Here is a 17,829-nt window from a genome sequence, read left to right as displayed (position 1 = left end):
TAAGAGGGGATCTCACGCAGGAACAACGGAACCCGACGTCTTCACGTGACACAGACTAGCTCGGGTTTGAAACTTCGTAAATGATTGATTTCTGGAATTTTCCATCTAGTAGTTTGGGGTCGCGCTCGACTGCAGATGATTCAAATTTTAGAATGTGAAACTGTGGATGAGGGGGCACCCGTGTTTCAGAGAAGAGGCTGGCAGAGCTCAGCTCCGGGCACAGCAAATTAATGATGGAGGAGATGGGTCCCTGGGGGGTCTGATTCCCATACGTAAAAATTAAACACTGCTGGGTGCAGTGGTGCACGCCTGTCATCCCAGTGGCTGGGGGGCTGAGGCAAGGAGGACTGCAAGTTGGAGGCCAGCCAGCCTCAGCAACTTAGTGAGGTTCTAGGCAACGCAGTGAGATCCTGTCTCAAAATAAAATATAAAAAAATAAATAAATTTTAAAAGGCTGGGGATGTGGCTTCGTGGTTAAGCACCCCCGAGTTCAATCCCTGGAACCAAAATGAATTAAAGAGTAAAGACTAGGCAAGAAAATTTCAAAAAGACTAACGGGATGTGTTTAGTTCCATCAGATATTAAAAGAGTTAATCTGTGATCATTAAAAGCATGTAGTTTTATCTCCTTTGTCGATGGAATGATCCGTGAGGGCAGAAAAATTATAGCAAAATCTTTGCCCCAGTGCAGTGGCTGAAGTCTGTTGCATTTCAAATCTGTAAAGGAGAAAATAGATTGTTCACTAAATGGTTTAGTGTGTATGAAATTATCCTATAAGGAAAAAAAATCACACTTGGTACATAGGAATCTCTTCTCTCCACTAAATATAAAGAGTGGGATCAAGAAAATAGCCTTTAAAGATTTAAAAGACTTAAGTAAAAAAATAACATCTGCTAATCCATGTTGCAACCCAAGGGTGCTATCTTTAATATGTAAAGAGTTCCTACAAATCAGTAAGAAACTGAGGGTGTACACAAATGAACAAAGGGATTATTCGGTTTCCAGGAACGGTGTGCAAATTGCTTTTTGTACACCCACCCTCCTTCCTAAGACACATGTGAGAATGTGAGCCAGTTGATTTGATCTTGTTTTCCACCAAAGCCCTGGTGGAACTTTCATTCGAAAGTTCTGGGATCTGCCAGGACAGCATTTGAGGTATTGCAAATCTGCTGCGTGTCTGCAGAACGATTTGGCAATGGGCGCAAACAGGCTGCAGAACCCTTTTAGCCTCACAAAGGCTGTCATTCATGACAACGTGTCCACTGAAACGGGGTCCCCGTCATGTACTTCCAGAGGCATTCACAGTCGTAGGTGCTCAGTGGGACATTCTTGGCGACAGCTTAATGTCATTGCAACCAAAGTTCTGACTGTTGGAAAGAATGACAGAGACTGTCTCTCTGCTCACCAACAGCCTCTGGTATGTAGAAAAAGTTCTGTGCAGGGCACAGAGGAGCATCTGGATGCAGGGGGTATCTGGGTATGGGGGAGTACCTGGGTGCAGAACAGCATCTGGGTACAGAGGAGTATCTGGATGCAAGGGAGTCTCAGGATGCAGGGGAGTATCTGGATGCTGGGGAGTATCTGGATAGAGTAGTATCTGGGTGCCGGGTAGTATCAGGGTACAGAGGAGTATCTGAATGTGAGGGGTATCTGGATGTGGGGGAGTATCTGCCGGAGCATGCGCGTGCCCGGAACTGTCTGGCTGCCGGAGCATCTGGGTGCAGGGGAGCATCCGCGCCCATGTGGAAGAGGAGGCCCCGCCCACGCCCCTTCCCACGCCCCCCGCTGGAACCCACCGCAGCAAACCCCGGTGCAGAAAGCGCTTGGTTTCCAATTTTGTTTTATTAATTGGAAAAAAAAAATCCTAAAAAAACAAAAGAAAAGAAAACAGCCGGATATCCTAAGGCATCGGAGGGTCGCGAGGACACTGGGGTCAGCCCCACTCAGGAGGCCTCCGGCGTCGCCTGGGTCCAGGTACTGGGCATCGGCCCAGGGCTTGCGCGTCCAGGCATCTGACGGGGCCGGTGTCGGACCACAGGTTCTGGGTCCTGGTGGGCCTTTCCCATCCCCGGGAGCCCCAGGGGTCAAGGTGAGACAAGTCCCCGGTGGGTTCGTCCTGCTGGTCACCCGGCGTGCTGGTCACCTCAGGTCTGGGACAGGGAGTCCTTCAGTGGAGACGGGGCGGCAGCTCCCCGAGCGCGCGGTGGCCTCTGCGCTCCCCAGCTGGTCTTGCAAAGTGTCACTGGGCAGGTGTCACTCAGCGACTGACCTGGGACTGGGCTCTTCCTGCCCAGCGGCCTCTACTTCTCCAAAAGAGTGCGCTGCACTGGGTGGACAGAGGACAGGGTGTCACTCCCCAGTGCCCGGCGCACGCGGGACATGCTTCCTAGAGGACCCAGGAGGACCGGGCACCTCAATCCAACACACATTGTAAAAAGTCATTCTGTGAGCCCCACGAGGTGATGGATGGGACCCCAGGAAAGGGACACCAGGGATGCTTCAGCACTAAAGCCCTGTCCCCAGCCCTTTTTATTTTTTTATTTTGAGACGGGGTCTCGCTGAGTTGCTTAGCACCTGAGTTGCTGAGGCTGGCCTCCAACTTGCCATCCTCCTGCCTCAGCCTCCCGAGAGGCTAGGATTACAGGGGTGCACCCCCGCGACACCCAGCCAAATTCTCCTTCTTAGACTTGGAAGCCGGCCTCCCTACCTGCCCTTCCTTACCTGGTGGCTCTGCGTTGGTGCCCGCTCGGTTCTCCAAGTCCACTTCTCCTTGTCCTGCTGCAAAGAATCAAACAAAACACGCACAGCTCAGTGGAGCAGGGAACGCACTGCTCAAGATGCACAAATCACACCCGGGGGTGGGGGTGGGGGTGGGGGGGGACGGGGTGGACGCCAGGGTCTGCTGCACCCCCAGGCTTTGTTTCTCAGTCCTAAGACCCTCCAGGAATGAGCGGTGGGCACGGAACCCCCACTTCAAGGCTCAGAAGGGACCGCTGGGCTTGGAACTCTCGCAGCCTGCAGAAGGGGGACTTTTCGTCCCTGCTAGTACCCCGAGGGCTGTCCTTGGGCTAAAAGCTGCCCCTGCCCCTGTACCCACCTGCCCCAGAATGCAAACCACCAAAACCAGCTCTGGTACCGCACACGGTGGCCCCCACCAGTCATCCCAGCAGCTTGGGAGGCTGAGGCAGGAGGATGGTTCGTTGGAGGCCAGCCTCAGCAACTTAGCTTAGAGCTAACCTAAGCCCTAAGGGGCTGGGGACGGGGCTCGATCCGTGGAATTTCAAAGTCACCCGCGCGCCCCATGTCACCCCCTACCCCCTCGCCCTTCTCTTCCAACGCGCATCTAAAAGCCAACAGAGCTCCAAGTCCACACGAGGGTCACGGATTAAATGCGTTTATTTGTTCTCTGCACTGTCACCAAAGGACACGTTTACACGCCACACGGAGGGGGCTCACCGCCCCCCATGTCACCCCACCCGAGCCCTCCGTGTCCCCTGATCACAGAATCTGAACGCACGCGCTCCCTGCGTGGTTCAAATACCTTCGTGCCTAAAGGTGTGCGGTGCGGGTTGCAATCACGGCGACAGAAAGATGGACCCCCTAAAGGGACCCTAAGATCTGCAAACTGTACCCCCACCCAGCCTCTAAGTGACACCCACAGTTAAGAAGCCAACGTGCTTGAGACCAGAGAGCGAGCGAGCCCAAGGTATACCCAAGGCGCGCACTTCAGGGAGGTGCGCAGGTGGTGACCAGAGAGGGTGCCTGCGCTGCGGACAGGGGACACAGCGGGTTGGCCTCTGAACTACTGCGAACTGCGAAAGCCTCGGAGCCCAGGTCAGCATGCCACCGAGTACCAGCGGCCGGTCACTCCGCGGTACTGACAAGCGGCGTTGGGGGACTTGAGCCTGCGTGCCTGTGCGCCTGCGCGGACTGGCTTCAGGGATCCAAACAGAGGATGCTTTGGACACATGTGTCCTTCCAAAGAGCAAAAGGGCCATCCAGGCGACCACCCTGGGGCGGTGACCAGAACCACAGTCGGTCTGTCCACCACCTGCGGTGCCCTTTTTGGGTAACGCAGGACCGGACTCTGGGGAGCCGTGTCTGCAGACCCAGCGCGGAAGGAATCCTGGGCCGAGAAGTCCCCTGCGCTGAGTGGCGCTGAGTGGAGAGGTCCCCGGGAGCAAAAGGACCCCGCCCCAGGGCACAGAAGAGCGCGGAGGGGTCCTCCCCTGCTGACCCGCTGCAGAGGACCCTCGGGAGCAGGGCGACGCCGCGTGCCCTGTTCTCTCTGTGGCAGTTCCAAAGGGACACCATCCCTTCCCGTCCCTCCCCGCGCACTGGGTGCGTGCCGTGTGGCCATCGAGAAGGCCCAGAAATGGAGAATTTAAGGTACAGAAATCTGCGGAGGGGACCCCGCGGGGAGGAGAGAGGCGCACTAGCTGGGGAGGGGACCTGGGCGCACAGAGGGGGAGGCGGCTCGCTAGGCCAGGCTGCGTCCTAGGAGCGGCACAAGGGTCCTCAGGGCGCTCTGGACTGGACAGGGTGCTCTGCTCCTCCCTAGGTCTTGGAGGCATCTGAAATGGGGGGACCAAAAAGAAAGAAAAAATAATAATGATAAAAAAAGGAGACGTTTAAGAGGTCAGCAGGGGGGCAGGAGCCCGGTGGACAGAGCGCAGCCAGGTGGCGTTAGAGGACCAGGCAGGAGGCAGGAGAGTGAGCGCAGCCCTGCTCCGCACAGCGTCCAGCTGTCCATCGGGGATACAGGCCCAGCCCAAAGCGCCTCCCTGAGCATGGATTAGGCTTTGCGTGGTTGTGCGCCCCCCATGCGGGCCTCGAAGCTGACCCGGTGCCAGGGGACAAGCAGCAGAGACAGACCCTGCAAGCGTCAGGCAGGTGGCCCGCTGAAGCTCCTAGAAATGCAGATTCGCATCTGGGGACATCTAGTTCTCAGAACGCCCCTGGTCACCCGCGAGGCCCCGAGGGAGCTCAGGACGCCACAGCAAGAAGCTTTGGGGTCAATGTGGCTCCTGACGCAGGGTGAGTGACTGATCCATCCCCACGGAGGACAGAGACACCTGCTCCTACCCCACAGGCCCAAGAGGAGCCCCGGGGTTTGATCCGCGGACAGCAAAATTTCCAGAGCAAACGGGTGACTTCACAATGAGTCTCCCCTCCTCCCTTCCGTGGGGAACTGGGTTTGCCCCAACCCTTCCCAGCCACCCCAGGTCATTTCTCTACCTCTGTCCTGAAAACCACGCTCCCTGAGTCACGTGTTACGTTCACTTGAAAATTCAGGGGCGAAAACGGAAATGTGCACGACCCAGAAAAAGGTGGAGGCTCCTGAGGGAGGCCGGAGGCGTCTCCAGAAACAGGTCACTTTCTCCCTACGTCACCACGGGGCTCCCTGGCTAGGACGCATCCTTCCTGAGCAAGCCACCTGCGTCCCCAATCCCGCTGCATGGCAGACCCCAACTTGGGAAAATGGAACTAAAGGGAAATTGTAAAATCCACGTGGGCAGAGCTCCCGGCCGTTCGAGGTCCCGGCGACTTTGGGGAGACCCAGGCCGGGCGAGGGTTTGGGTTTTCCCTGGAATCCTAGATCCTTGGCGGCATCTCCTTGAACGTGGGCATTTGTCTGCCCTGTTTCCCGACTTGGAGCAAATCCCGGCCTCACTCAGGGACTTTTAAGCACCAGGTCCCAACCCCCCTGATGGACCATGGAGTCCCCAACACGTGGGTCCCCAAGGCACCCCGAGTCCCGATTCTCCATCCAATTTTGCACCCCATCCAAGAGCCTCACTGGTTAGTTGGTTTCACCAAATTGGGCGGGAGTGACTCTGCATTTGGGGGGTCGGATGCCTCTGGGTGCAGAAAGCAAGATGGCGGCCCAGCCTTGGCCCTGACCTACAGATGTCCACCCTGGAGCTCCATCACCCTCCATACGTGATAAGAATGCAAATTTCCTCGGGATGGCGTCCCGTAGAGGACTCCCCACACAGCCCAGGGCACCTGCAGCCAGCGTGTGCCCAGAACCCGCCAGCGCCGGAGCAGTTAGCAACCTGTGCACATGTGCCATGTCGGGGCAGCAGGGCCTGATCGCAGACCCAGGGAGTCCCAGCCTCGCACCCGCGCGGTGAGCCGGCAAGAGCGCTGCTGCGTGTGCTTTTGCGAGGAGGCCCGGTGCGCGGCCAGGAGGGCACCTACCGTTTTCTTTGAAGCACAGCTTCTTTTTCTGGTAGGCAATGAAGCTGGAGATGGCCCCGGCCACGGCTACCACCACAGCTCCCACGATGCCGGGGACCACGCCCTCAGAGTTAGCTGCAGAGAGGAAGAAACAGAAGTCACCGTGACAGGGAGGGACACGCGGATGGCAATGGAATCCCAGGACAGCCGCCAGAGAGATCCATCTAAACACTGCGTAGAAGACAGGCCCAGGAAGCTCAGGAGGCTGAGGCAGGAGGATCGTGAGGTCAAAGCCAGCCTCCGCCAAAGAGAGGCCATAAGCAGCTCAGGGAGACCCTGTCTCTAAATAAAATGCAAAATAGGGCTGGGGACGGGGCTCAGGGGTCGAGGGACCCTGAGGTTCAATCCCGGGTACTAAACCCACCAAAAAAATTCGTCACTTATTTCCTAAAATTGCAAAGTGGCCACGCAGCCGTGTGGCCGGCCCAGCTGTGGCCCGTGATTGACACGCAGGGACCGGGGCTCTGCCCAGGTCTTCAGGGCGATGGTGCAAACACTACGACTTAAAGCACCCTGTCCCTGGCGTCCCTTGTCCCCAGAGGAGAGGGGAAGGGAGAGGGCAGCCGTTCAAGGTACATACTGTCTTGTCCCTCGTTCCTGGGGCTGCCACCGTCAGAGCCACCGCCGTGTCCTGCAAAAGAAGAGTGTTGACCGAGGGCAGCCTGCTCCCGTCTCCGCTGCACCTGGAAGGTCCCCCGGAGGTCCCCTGTGTCAACGGCTCGGTCCCCATGTGGGGGCTCGGAGACGGAGGACGATTCTGCAGGGGGGTCTCGAGTGTGGCCTTTCAGGGGCCCCTGGGTGGCCCCGGGTGCATCCTTTCCTGTCTGCGTCCCAGCAGGAGGTGGCAGACCCCTCGGCAGGGAGCCTTCCGTCAATGCAAGGGGCCCCCAGCCGGCTCCCAGGGTCCAGCCCGGGACAGAGCTCCCCAGGGACAGAGCCGCGCGTTGGAGAGTGACCTGGCTGAGAAGCTCGGGGACGCTCCTTTCTGTGACTCTGCAGGGCCGGTGGCCGTGGGGGGTGGGGGGAGAAAGGACAGCTCACCTTCACCTCCCGAAGTCCCGTCCAGAAGGTCACTGTCGGAAAAGCCACCTGGGGAGAGAGGGGGAGAGTCAGCGGGTCCTTGGGGTGGAGGGGGCCGTCCTGATGCGGAGGCAGGAGGGCGGCCAGTTGGAGGCCAGCCTCCGCCCCTCAGCATGGCCCCGTCTCCAAAGGAAATAGAAAAAGGGCTGAAAACTGCAGATCCCAGCCCAAAGCGGCCTTTGGGGCAAGGACGGTCCCCACAACCCCCAGTCCAGCCACGCCCCATGACCCCAAGTCCAGCCGAGGGACGGGGGGACTTACCAGAGGAGCCAGGCTGGTTGGGCCTGGGCTTGGGCTCATTGGGCGACGCTGGGGCGTCTGGAACAGAGAAATGAAGGGAAGGGACCTTCGTTGGCTTCCCCCGGGGTCACCCAGCAGCTGGACAGCACAGCTAGCCCTCACCTTGAGGGGACAGTCATCCCATGGTCACCTGGCAGTTGCCGTCCACCCCCTGATGACGATGCTACTCACTGAGCGCTTTCAACAGAGGCCAAAGGTCACGTGGGAGACCATGTGAGTGAAATGAGTGGGTTGGAGAGGTGTAGACCAATAAGTGGATTAATCCACTTGGATGGACTCACTGGGTGTAGACTACTAAGTGGATTAATCCACTTGGATGGACTCACTGGGTGTAGACTAATAAGTGGATTAATCCACTTGGATGGACTCACTGGGTGGAGACTAATAAGTGGATTAATCCACTTGGATGGACTCACTGGGTGTAGACTAATAAGTGGATTAATCCACTTGGATGGACTCACTGGGTGTAGACTAATAAGTGGATTAATCCACTTGGATGGACTCACTGGGTGGAGACTAATAAGTGGATTAATCCACTTGGATGGACTCACTGGGTGGAGACTAATAAGTGGATTAATCCACTTGGATGGACTCACTGGGTGGAGACTAATAAGTGGATTAATCCACTTGGATGGACTCACTGGGTGTAGACTAGAAGTGGATTAATCCACTTGGATGGACTCAGTGGGTGTAGACTAATAAGTGGATTAATCCACTTGGATGGACTCACTGGGTGTAGACTCATAGTGGATTAATCCACTTGGATGGACTCACTGGGTGGTGACTGCAGCAGGTGGGGTGTGGCTGGAGGAGGGGGTCCCTGGGCTGTGCCTTTGGGGTCTCTGTCCTGTCCCTGGTGAGCAGAGCTCTCTCTGCTCCCTGGTGCCCTGTCCTGAGCTGCTCTCCTCCTCCAGGCCCTGCCGCCATCTTGTTCTGCTCCCCTTGGGCCAGAGCCATGGAGTCGGCCACCAGGGACTGGACCTCGGAGACCAGCACCAATGTCCCCGCTCACGGCGGCAGGGATCAAATAACCCGAGTTGGGTTCCTGACGCCCCTGGCTCCTTTCTGGAAGGAAATGCGCGAGTGGGCACCTCAACGACACTGGCCACAGCAGGTCACTCACCGTGTCCACCACCACCACCACCGAGGGCGTCCTCGAGATTAAAGCCGTTCCCTAGAAACGGGGACAGGTGGTTAATTCCAAAGTTCTCGGGCGCGATGCTGACACAGACAGACGGTCACCCGCGGGTGGAGCAGAAGCAGTGGGTTATTAGCAAAGCTGAGCCTCGAGCACGCGTGCAGCAGGCGACGCTGGGGACCCTCGGGTAGCTCCCTTTACCTTCCACACCGGGTGTTCCTCGGTGTCGCGGGGCAACAAAGTTGCAACTGACTCACGCTGTACATTTTGCAACAAAGTTGCGACTAAGTTGTGTGCAGTGCGCATCCTGAGCTGCCGGGAGCTGTCCAGTGGCTTTTTCTGGGTCCTGGGACAGCCCTGACCATAGTCCCGGCTTGGTGCATGGACCTTTCTCAGGGTCCAAGAGCCTCATCCCGCCTTAACCGCGTCTATTTGCAGGACCTCAGGACGCACGAGGCTGTCCTTCTTGCAGACACGGCCTCAAGGAGCGCGGAGCCGGACCTCAGGACCGAGGGGACGCAGGAGGGAGACCCCCCAGCAGAGAAACCTCAACCCTCCTGAGGGTCTCGAGTGCCTCCCTTTGCAGAGTCGAGGCCCGCCCCTCCAGGAAGGCCCCACCCCGGTGCCCACCTTGCCAGGGCTTCGGGATGATCTTTGTCACGGGCCCCGGGGCTTCATGCGTGGCCAAGCTTAGGTCAGCAGAGGGCGAGCAGCAGCTGCTCAGTGCGCGAGGGCTCCCCGCCGCGCCACCTTCAGAAGCAAGCAAGCAGCTAAGGCAGAGCGGCCTCCGCAGCGAGGCCAGCCAGGAGCGGGCAGCGGCCATCTCATCCGCTAAGATTCCAACCACACTCTGGGGCCCAGTGATGCCCGTTAAGGAATAGACGGGCAGAGGCCACGGGTCCCAAAGTTGGGCGTGGACATGGAATTGAAATGGCCCATGGCGGTCACCGCAGCGGCTCGGGAGGCTGAGGCAGGAGGATCGCGGGTTCAAAGCCAGCCTCCGCCAAAGCAAGGCCCTGAGCAGCTCAGGGAGACCCTGTCTCTCAATAAAATGCAAAATAGGGCTGGGGACGGGCTCAGGGGTCGAGGGTCCCCGAGGTCAATCCTGGTACCAAAAAAAAAAAATGTCACCACCCAGGACACAGCCCAACGAGTGACTCATGTCCCCTGGTGGCTTCAGGAGCTGTGTCCTGCTGTTAGTTAGGGTTCGGGAAGCGAGCGTTTCCTCTTTCTTCTTTGCACGTCGAGGACTTTGCCTCCTTACCGTCATCACTCGGCTTTTTGGGAGCCTTCGTTGGCTTCTGGTCATCGTCCCCTAAGAAACAAAAATAACTTGAAGTACTAGACGGAGGCAGGGAGGCCCGCTCCGTGTCCACTCCGTGCACACGTGGAACACGGCTGGCTGCACAGCACGGTCCCGCCGGGCTGTCCCCTTCCTCCTGAGAGACACATGCCCCCGGAAACCACAAAAAGAGGAAGCTGACCAGCAAGACCGAGAGTGGATGGCCCGAGATCAGAGGAGAAGGCGGGGTAGGGACCCGGTGCCCCTTTACTCCTTGGGAACCCCACTTCCTCCTCAGGGACCTGCACCCAAGCAGCCTCCGTCAGGAACCCAAGCTGGGCCGGGCGCGGTGGCTCCCACCTCGGATCCCTGCAGCTCGGGAGGCTGAGGCAGGAGGATGGCAAGTTGGAGGCCAGCCTTAGCCACTCAGCCAGGCTCTAAGCCATTTAGCGTGGGACTGAGCGACTTCTAGAAGGTGTCTGCAGAGGTCATGAGTGGAGGGTCCTGAGCTGGGCTCCTCCTGGGTCAGGGGGCCCGCATGCCATGGCCGTGTCCTCCCCAGAGACAGAGGAGGGGACACAGACCCAGAGGAGGAGCCCCATGGAGACGGAGGCAGAGACTGCAGTGAGGGGCCACCCGCCCAGGGCCACCTGGAGCCCAGGAGCTGGAGAGGCAGGAGGAGCCCCCTGGAGCCTGTGCAGGGATCTCAGCCGGGGACCTGGTCCAGCTGCTCTGTGACCCCCAGGGGACCAGTCCCTTCCTCAATCCCCAGGCTGCCCGGCTTCCAGGTCACCATCTCCACTGAATGACCTCAGCGGCCACCATGGTGGACCCTGCTGGACTCTGTGCACTGTCCCCTTCCCGAGGGGCTCACACCATCCAGGGCCTTAAGGGACACACTGTGTGCAAAGTTAAAAAAATAAAAATAAAAAAAAATCAGGCACTACTCACCGAGAGCGTCGGACAGATCGAAATCTGAGAGGAAAAAGAAGGAGATCCAGGTTAGAAATCGGGGACATTACGCTGGACGCCGTGGCCGCGTCGGTCATCCTAGCAGCTGGGGAGGCTGAGGCAGGAGGATCGCGAGGTCAAAGCCAGCCTCAGCCAAAGTGAGGCTGTAAGCAGCTCAGGGAGACCCTGTCCCTAAATAAAATGTAAAATCGGGCTGGGGACGGGGCTCAGGGGTCCAGTTTGTGGACGGTGGATGGGGCCAGGGGCAGAGGTCCACCCAGGGGCTGAGGTCTGGACACCCCCGATTTCCTCAGAGCCTGCAGAGCTCCCAGACCTGGAAGAGGACATTTGGACACCTGGAATCCCCTCCAGGTGTCCCAGGATGGGACACATTGTTGCCACTGGCCTCCCGGAATTCCAAACCAGCTCTGCAGCTAATCCTCATGTCCTGCTCCCCAAACCCCCCGGAAACCACCTGGGCACTTCCTGATTCCGTATCAGAGTCAGAGCAGGTTCCCCTCGTCTTTCTGAGCCTGGCTTGTTTCAGGGCACACACATCATCGTCCCCTCCGGCCACCACGCTGTCACCGAGGACAGAAGGAGTCTGCCTTTTTCGTGGTTGCATACTATGTCACATTTCTCCCGGGCTCTTCCTAGGTTGTCCCCATTTCTGAGCTGCTTGGAAGGACAGGGCCATGATCGTGAGGGCGCAGACGGCTGGGACACGTAGATCATGTCATTTTACACCAGGGTGTGGGGAGGGGGCACAAAGTGACACTCAGACCTTCCAAAAAAAGCCACCAACTTCCTTTCCTTCCCAGACACAGAGCCCCGTCCTCCCTTCCGCTCCTCCTCGGTGCGCACAAAACCCCCGGTGACCCATACCCAGATCTGCTGCCCAAACACCCCCCAGGGACATTAGGGAGCAAGGGTAGGTGGCCAGTCGGGGGTGGGGGGCAGATGCGCGGGGAAGCCGGCCGCTGGGATCCTCCCTCGGTTTGCAGAGAGGCTGCCTCCGCCCCGCCCCGCGCCCGCGCAACCAGCCTCCAGATGTGCAGGGGACCGGCCGATGAGTCACCAGTGCGCGTCCCAACGGCGGCCCGAGCCCCGCCCTTCCTCAGCTCCGCGGCCAGGAAGCTCGGAAAAACAAGCCGCGGCGCGCACTGGCCTCCCTCCCGGCCTCCGGGCCTCCAGCCGATGCGCCTCCCGCAGGCGCGCAGGGGTGGAGCTCCGCAGGTGCAAACGCGGCCCGAAGGCGCACCGAAGGGCAGCCCCGCAGAGGCCAAGGGCCCCTGGACTTGCAAACCGGCTGGGTCGACCTACGCCGAGCTTAGGCGCCGCCTGTATACGGTGCCTTTTGCAGATCCGCTCAGGGAACCGCCTTCCAGACCGGGCGCTGGAATTTTGCAGCGGAGAGTAGCGGGAGGGACCCAGGCGGAGGTGACAGAGGCAGAAGGGAACTGTCCTTTCTGGGGACGGAACCGCGGAGCCACACCCCCAGGGTCTCGCTGAGTTGGGTGGAGTCTTGCTAAATGGCTGAGGCTGGCCTCCCACTCTCGATCCTCCTGCCTCAGCCTCCCCAGCCGCTGGGATAACCTAGCAAAGGATCAAGGGATGGATGGGTGGGTGGACCTGTGGGTGGGTGGACAGATGGATGCACATGGATGATTGGCAGCTGGATAGTGGATGATGGATGGGGGTGGATATTGGGGACGGTGAGTGGGTGGTGGATAAACTTGACTGACAGCTGGAACCTGGCCTCTCAGGGGCTCTGGGGTGCTCTGGTGAGGGGCTTTTAAGAAGCCTTCAGTCTCTAAGGAGGTCCCTGGACCTGCCCAAAGTGTCCAAGGTATGAACTATCTGAAGGGCTTCTCCAAGTTCCGGACAGATGCTAGGGTTGGGGACCGTGCGGAACAATTGAGGGGATTAATTCAACAGTCTGCTAACAATCTGATGCAGAAGAAGGAGCCGGCAGGAGTGGAACGGGCTGCTTCCAGTCCTGAGCTCTGGCAAAGGGCCATATCCTAAAAGATAGGCATCAAGGAGGGGATGCAGGCCAAGGAGAATAAAACCCAGTGCTTTGTTCATGGAGCACTTGGTGCATCCAGACAGACCCTATCCCTGCGCAATTCCCTACGTAACCTCAACCCAGTGAGGAATCTGGGGACAGGGCCCTGGACACTCGGGGGGTGGAGAAAAAGCAGAATCCCCAGATGTGGATCTAGGGAAGTTCCCTCTGTGATCACACTCCCAGTCGAGTGCTTCTCCACCATCTCCACTCCCTGCTTATCTCCAGCTCCTTATCTTGCTGGACACGGAGATGAACCCAGGCAGCGGCTCTGACCTCGGGGCTGTCTGGGGGGTCACACCCATCGCCCCGCAGACATTTCTGGCTGGAAGCCGGACACCGGGCGGGGGCCCCTGGCTGTCCGTCACGTCTGTCTGAGGGAGCCAGCTCGGTGCAGAGGGACCGAGAAGATACCACGTCCCTCGGGCTCTAGAACCATCCGTGGCTCCCGTGCCCTCCTCCAGGGGCCGGCAGGACCTGCAATCTTGGGGCGCTTCTCAGCACACAGAGGGACCCCGACCATGGCACCCCCTGGAGAAGTGACGCCCAGGAGCCGGGGGCGGCCAGCTGCGGTTTCCAGGGCACCCGCTGGTGTGGCTCAGGGGAAGGAAAACAGGAAACAGGAAGTTGTAGAGGCGGGGTAGAGGCCCAGCCTCACCAGGGAGGCTGGCACCCGCCCAAGGCAACGGCCCAGCACCAACAGGAAGCCCCCAGAGAGAAGTGGCAATGTGCAGACGGTGCCGTTTTCACCCTGATGCCGTCACCGTCCTTGGTCACCATCCTTCCTCCTGGGCAAGGGCACACACAAGAAGGCCGGGCGTATAGCTGTCCCTGCGGTGGGGACACTCTGCCACCCTGAAGGCCACCTCCACCATGCTCCGCCTGCCACCACGCTCTCACAAGGTGACAACTTGAGCCAGGCGCGGTGGCACGTGCCTGTCATCCCAGTGGCTCGGGAGGCTGAGGCGGGAGGATCACAAGTTGGAGGCCAGCCTCAGCAACTCAAAGAGGCTCTGAGCAACTCAGGGAGACCCTGTCTCTAAATAAAATATAAAAAGGGCTGGGGACGGGGCTCGGTGGCTAAGCACCCCCAAATTTAATGGCCGGTACCCCCCAAAAAATTAATAAAATAAAATTTAAAAAATAATTTTTAAAAAATCTAAAAATGATAAAAATAAAGGAGCCCGGTTGTGGCTCAGTACTGACTGGTCCCCAGTACAAAAAAATAAAATGAAATGAAATAGACCCTTAGGTCACCCTGACGGACGGACGGATTCCAGAGGGTGAAATGTCCGTCTGTCTGGATTTTGGGTCTTTTTTTTTGCCAAACGTGAAAATAGGTTTAAAAACCTGGTGGAAATCAGGGGAGAGGGTCCCCAGCCCGGCCAGAGGCTGACGGCTTCTGGGTTAAAGAATCCATCGTCCCCCTGAGAGGCTCCGGGCGCCTCTGCCTCCCCGCGTGAGGAGGGTCTGCAAATGTGGGAAGCGCAGGGTCCCCATGTCCTGGTGCCAGGGGACACGGAGAGCCCAGCAGGACCCAGGTGGACAGCACCCCCCACTGGACAGGCGTCCAGTTAGCTCTGCACGTCCCCAGCCCTATTTTGCATTTTATTTAGGGACAGGGCCTCCCTGAGTGGCTCAGGGCCTCACTTTGGCAGAGGCTGGCTTTGAATTCGCCATCCTCCTGCCTCAGCCTCCCGAGCCGCTGGAAGGACAGGCGTGTGTGCGCCACGGCGCCCGGCCGAGCAAGCAGCCTCTTTCCACTCACCAGAGCTCAGGGACAGACCCATAAGAACTGCCAAGACCTGGCTCGAGTGTCATGGGGGTCTCAGATCTCTGGGTGGCCGACTGCTTCCAGGTACAGACGGAGGCTTCGTTGATTGACAGGTCCACAGCCGGCCACCTCAGATCTGAGGCACTGCTGAGCTCAAGGAGATGCACCAGGACCCAAGGTCCCTGCTCCGGTGCCACCTGGGAGCCAGAGCCCACCCTGCAGGGACTTCGCACCCTCCTGCCTGCAGATGCCCCCCATGGACCCTCAGCATGTAGGGGTCCCCTGCCTCAGGACTCCAGGGGACAATTCCTCCTCCACTAGACGCTGCCCCTGGAGATGCCAAGCCCTGGGCCTGTGTCTTCCCACTTCTCCAAAATCCCCTGTCCCTGTGGAAGGCTCTGTCACCGTCACTGAGAAATTCAAAGCCACTGTTTGGGTGACCATTCCTGGTTCCTGGGTGCCGCCCACGTGCCTGGGGAATGTCCAGGTCTCAGGGACCCACCTAGGGCATTGTGGTACCTGGGAGCCCAGGACTCCCCGCGTCCCCAAACTGGGAACATGGAGCAGAGTTCTCAGCAGCAAGCCTTAGGACCCGTCTGGAGCCAAGATTGTTTGCAAAACCCCGAGGAAGCCAAGCCTGAGGCTCACTCTCAGGAACAATCTGGTCCCCATCCCGTCCCAAGAGGATCTGATGGGAAAGAGGGGATCAGGAGCGGGAAGAGGAGGCAGCCCCTCAGAGGAAGAGGGCAGTCCCCTGCCCCACCCTGCGGCCACCCCATCATGGAAACCATCCACATCTACAGCCTTGGGGTTGGTAGGGCCCCTGAGCACCACTGAGGCACTTCCAAGCCGACACACTGAATGGTCTCATTTGGGACTCAAACATGAGGAGGCCGCCCCCTCTCCACCGTAACCCTCCAAAAAGGTGCAATCGCCAGGCCAATTCTGCAGCAACAGCATGTCAGGAACAAGTTAGGGAGGCTTAGGACCGGCGAGCGGTAAACTCCTTTTCCCCACCAGGAGGCAGGCTGCGCTCGTGCTTGGCCGCGGGGCATTCCAAAACCGGGTTCAAATTGTCCCTAAAAACCGAGGGCCTGGTGTCCCCCTGTCCCCCCAGGTCTAGGCTGAGCTGCAGGCTGGGGGCGCTCTGCATAGAAACTTGAAGGCCCCATCCCAGCTGCAAAGGGCGCCTCGGTGTCCCCGCGTCGCTTCTCCACCAGGCGTGACCCGCGGCCAGCGCTCGCCATGCACTTTCTCTGCCCACCTCGCCCTGCCCCTCCTCCCAGGCCCCAGCTCCCGGAGCCGATTCCAAATTTAGGCCGAGGCGCAGGGCGTGGCTGGGGACGCGGCTCGCACACAAAGGCCCAGGTCCCCGAGGCCCCCCCTGCGTGGGCGAGAGGTGGCGACCCAAGTGGCCGGGGGACAGCGGGCACCGGGCTGAGGACCGTAGGCAGGCAGGTCGCCCGGGCTGGGAAGCGGAGGGGCACAGACTCCAGCTGTCCCCGGGGGCCTCCTGCAAACTTTGAAAAAGTTGGAGACGCCCGAAAAGACACGCTGACTTTTCGCGCCTGGAAGCGATCCGAGCTGGCCCCGGGGACACAGCTGGACACGCGGGCCTCCTCCTGGAGGCGTGGGCCACCCGCTGGCCGCCCGCCAGGGCTCCGGGCGCGCACCGAGGCCCCGCCGCGCGCTGCGCCTCCCGCGATGCCGTGCGCCCCCCGCGCCCCCGGGCCCGGTGGCGGTCACTCACCCTGCGCCTGCAGCTCGGCGCCCAGCAGGAGGAGCAGCAGCAGCCCGGCCAGGGCGGCCCGACGCGCCATGGTGCGCGCGGAGCCGCAGGGGACAGTCCGGCGAGTGGGGCGCGCGGGCGGCGGCCAGGAGATCCCGGGCCCAGGCGGGGCCGGAGGAGGGGCGCCGCCCTGTCCCCGCCCCGCGCCCGCCCCGGCCACCTCCCACCCAGCGCCCTGGCCCGCGGACCGCGGCAAACCCTACAGGAGACCCCGCGGGGCGAGTCCCGTGCGCTCCGAGGGGGTCGCCGGCCCCGCCAAGCCCCTCCTGTCTGCAAACTGCACCGCGGGGCTCCCCACGCGCCCCCCAGGGAGGACCTCGCGCTCGGTCCGTCCCGGGAGAGGGCAGCCCCTGGTCCCCCGCGGCCTCCCTGGGCAGCTCCGACTCGTGGCGGAGGGAAGTCCCGGGGTGGGGGAGGGGCTGCGGGACCGGGCGTACGGTTGCTCCAGCTGCGCACCGGCAAGGATTTCCCTGAAAGGGGCCTCAGCTCTGGCAGCTTCCGGGAGCAGGCGCCTAGGGACGAGGAGAGCTGGGGGTGGGGACTGTCAATCACTGGGGCGGGGGAAGGGCAGGAAATGCCACCCCCACCCTGTTCCCAGGTCCCTGGAGGCCCGTCCTGTGGTGGGCTCTGAGTCTAAAGGCCCTGATCCCAGGCCAGAGGTGTCCCCTGTCCCCACTAAGACCATGTTGTGTTCTAGGTTAGGTTAACGCCTTTGCCTCCGCGGTGTGACACTCCACTACCCTGCGTGACAGACCCCTGAGTCACAGACGACTCTCCACCCTGAGTCACTCACTACCTCCCCTCTGGCCAGTCCAGGCACGGTCTAGCCGCGGGCTGTGTCTGGGCCCCCTCCTGCCTGTGTGGGAACACCTGTCATCTGCGGCCTGCCGCACCCTGGCCAGCTGGGTGACACTCTCACAGGGCCACAGGGCCTGGCCCTGCACCCCAGGGCCTCCACCCAGGGCCTCCACATGCTGCGGATCTCAAGAGGTTACAAATCTGTTTACAAATCTGGCCCTGCACACCTGCACCAGAGGAGACAGGGTTTATCTTTTTATTGTCCCCTAATTGCCCTGCCACCTGACCCTGGTTCGGAGTCACAAGAAGAAAGCCGACATTTGTCGGTTGAAACAGGAAGTCTTAAAGTTCACCTGAGTTGATTGCGCAGCCACAGCCCCTTCTCACAGGTTTTTCTTCTACCCTT

At 59.9% G+C, this 17,829-nt stretch overlaps 1 protein-coding gene across 2 annotated transcripts; it reads right to left on the bottom strand.

Moving 5' to 3' along the window:
* Positions 1-1,823: 1,823 nt before the first annotated feature.
* Positions 1,824-16,784, bottom strand: CD99 (CD99 molecule (Xg blood group)). 2 transcript variants are annotated; one of them, XM_081277194.1, is made up of 10 exons: positions 16,587-16,784; positions 10,995-11,018; positions 10,026-10,076; positions 8,747-8,797; positions 7,585-7,641; positions 7,285-7,332; positions 6,824-6,874; positions 6,205-6,318; positions 2,722-2,778; positions 1,824-2,326 (listed from the first exon to the last, which is right to left on the bottom strand). In XM_081277194.1, the coding sequence occupies exons 1-10, from the start codon at positions 16,654-16,656 to the stop codon at positions 2,301-2,303; spliced, it is 549 nt and encodes a 182-aa protein (XP_081133320.1). In that variant the 5' UTR covers positions 16,657-16,784; the 3' UTR covers positions 1,824-2,300. The 2 variants fall into 2 exon arrangements, with proteins under 2 accessions (XP_081133320.1, XP_081133321.1); XM_081277195.1 differs by lacking the exons at positions 1,824-2,326; positions 2,722-2,778 and adding an exon at positions 3,379-4,574 and having other exon boundaries at positions 16,587-16,768.
* Between the last annotated feature and the right edge of the window lie 1,045 nt (positions 16,785-17,829).

This window comes from Spermophilus citellus (assembly GCF_964194105.1).
Source record: "Spermophilus citellus genome assembly, chromosome: X".
In the NCBI taxonomy this organism is placed as follows: domain Eukaryota; kingdom Metazoa; phylum Chordata; class Mammalia; order Rodentia; family Sciuridae; genus Spermophilus; species Spermophilus citellus.
This window is presented reverse-complemented; position numbering and strand designations above follow the sequence as displayed.

Bases quoted from the DNA above. Each gene is read 5' to 3' on its own strand.
- CD99 (XM_081277194.1), bottom strand. From the start codon at position 16,656: ATGGCGCGTCGGGCCGCCCTGGCCGGGCTGCTGCTGCTCCTCCTGCTG. The intron at 8,798-10,025 runs GTAAGGAGGCAA...CCCCGTTTCTAG, and splicing joins CAAAAAGCCGAGTGATGACG to GGAACGGCTTTAATCTCGAG. The intron at 2,327-2,721 runs GTAAGGAAGGGC...CTGTCCACCCAG, and splicing joins CACCAACGCAGAGCCACCAG to TGCAGCGCACTCTTTTGGAG.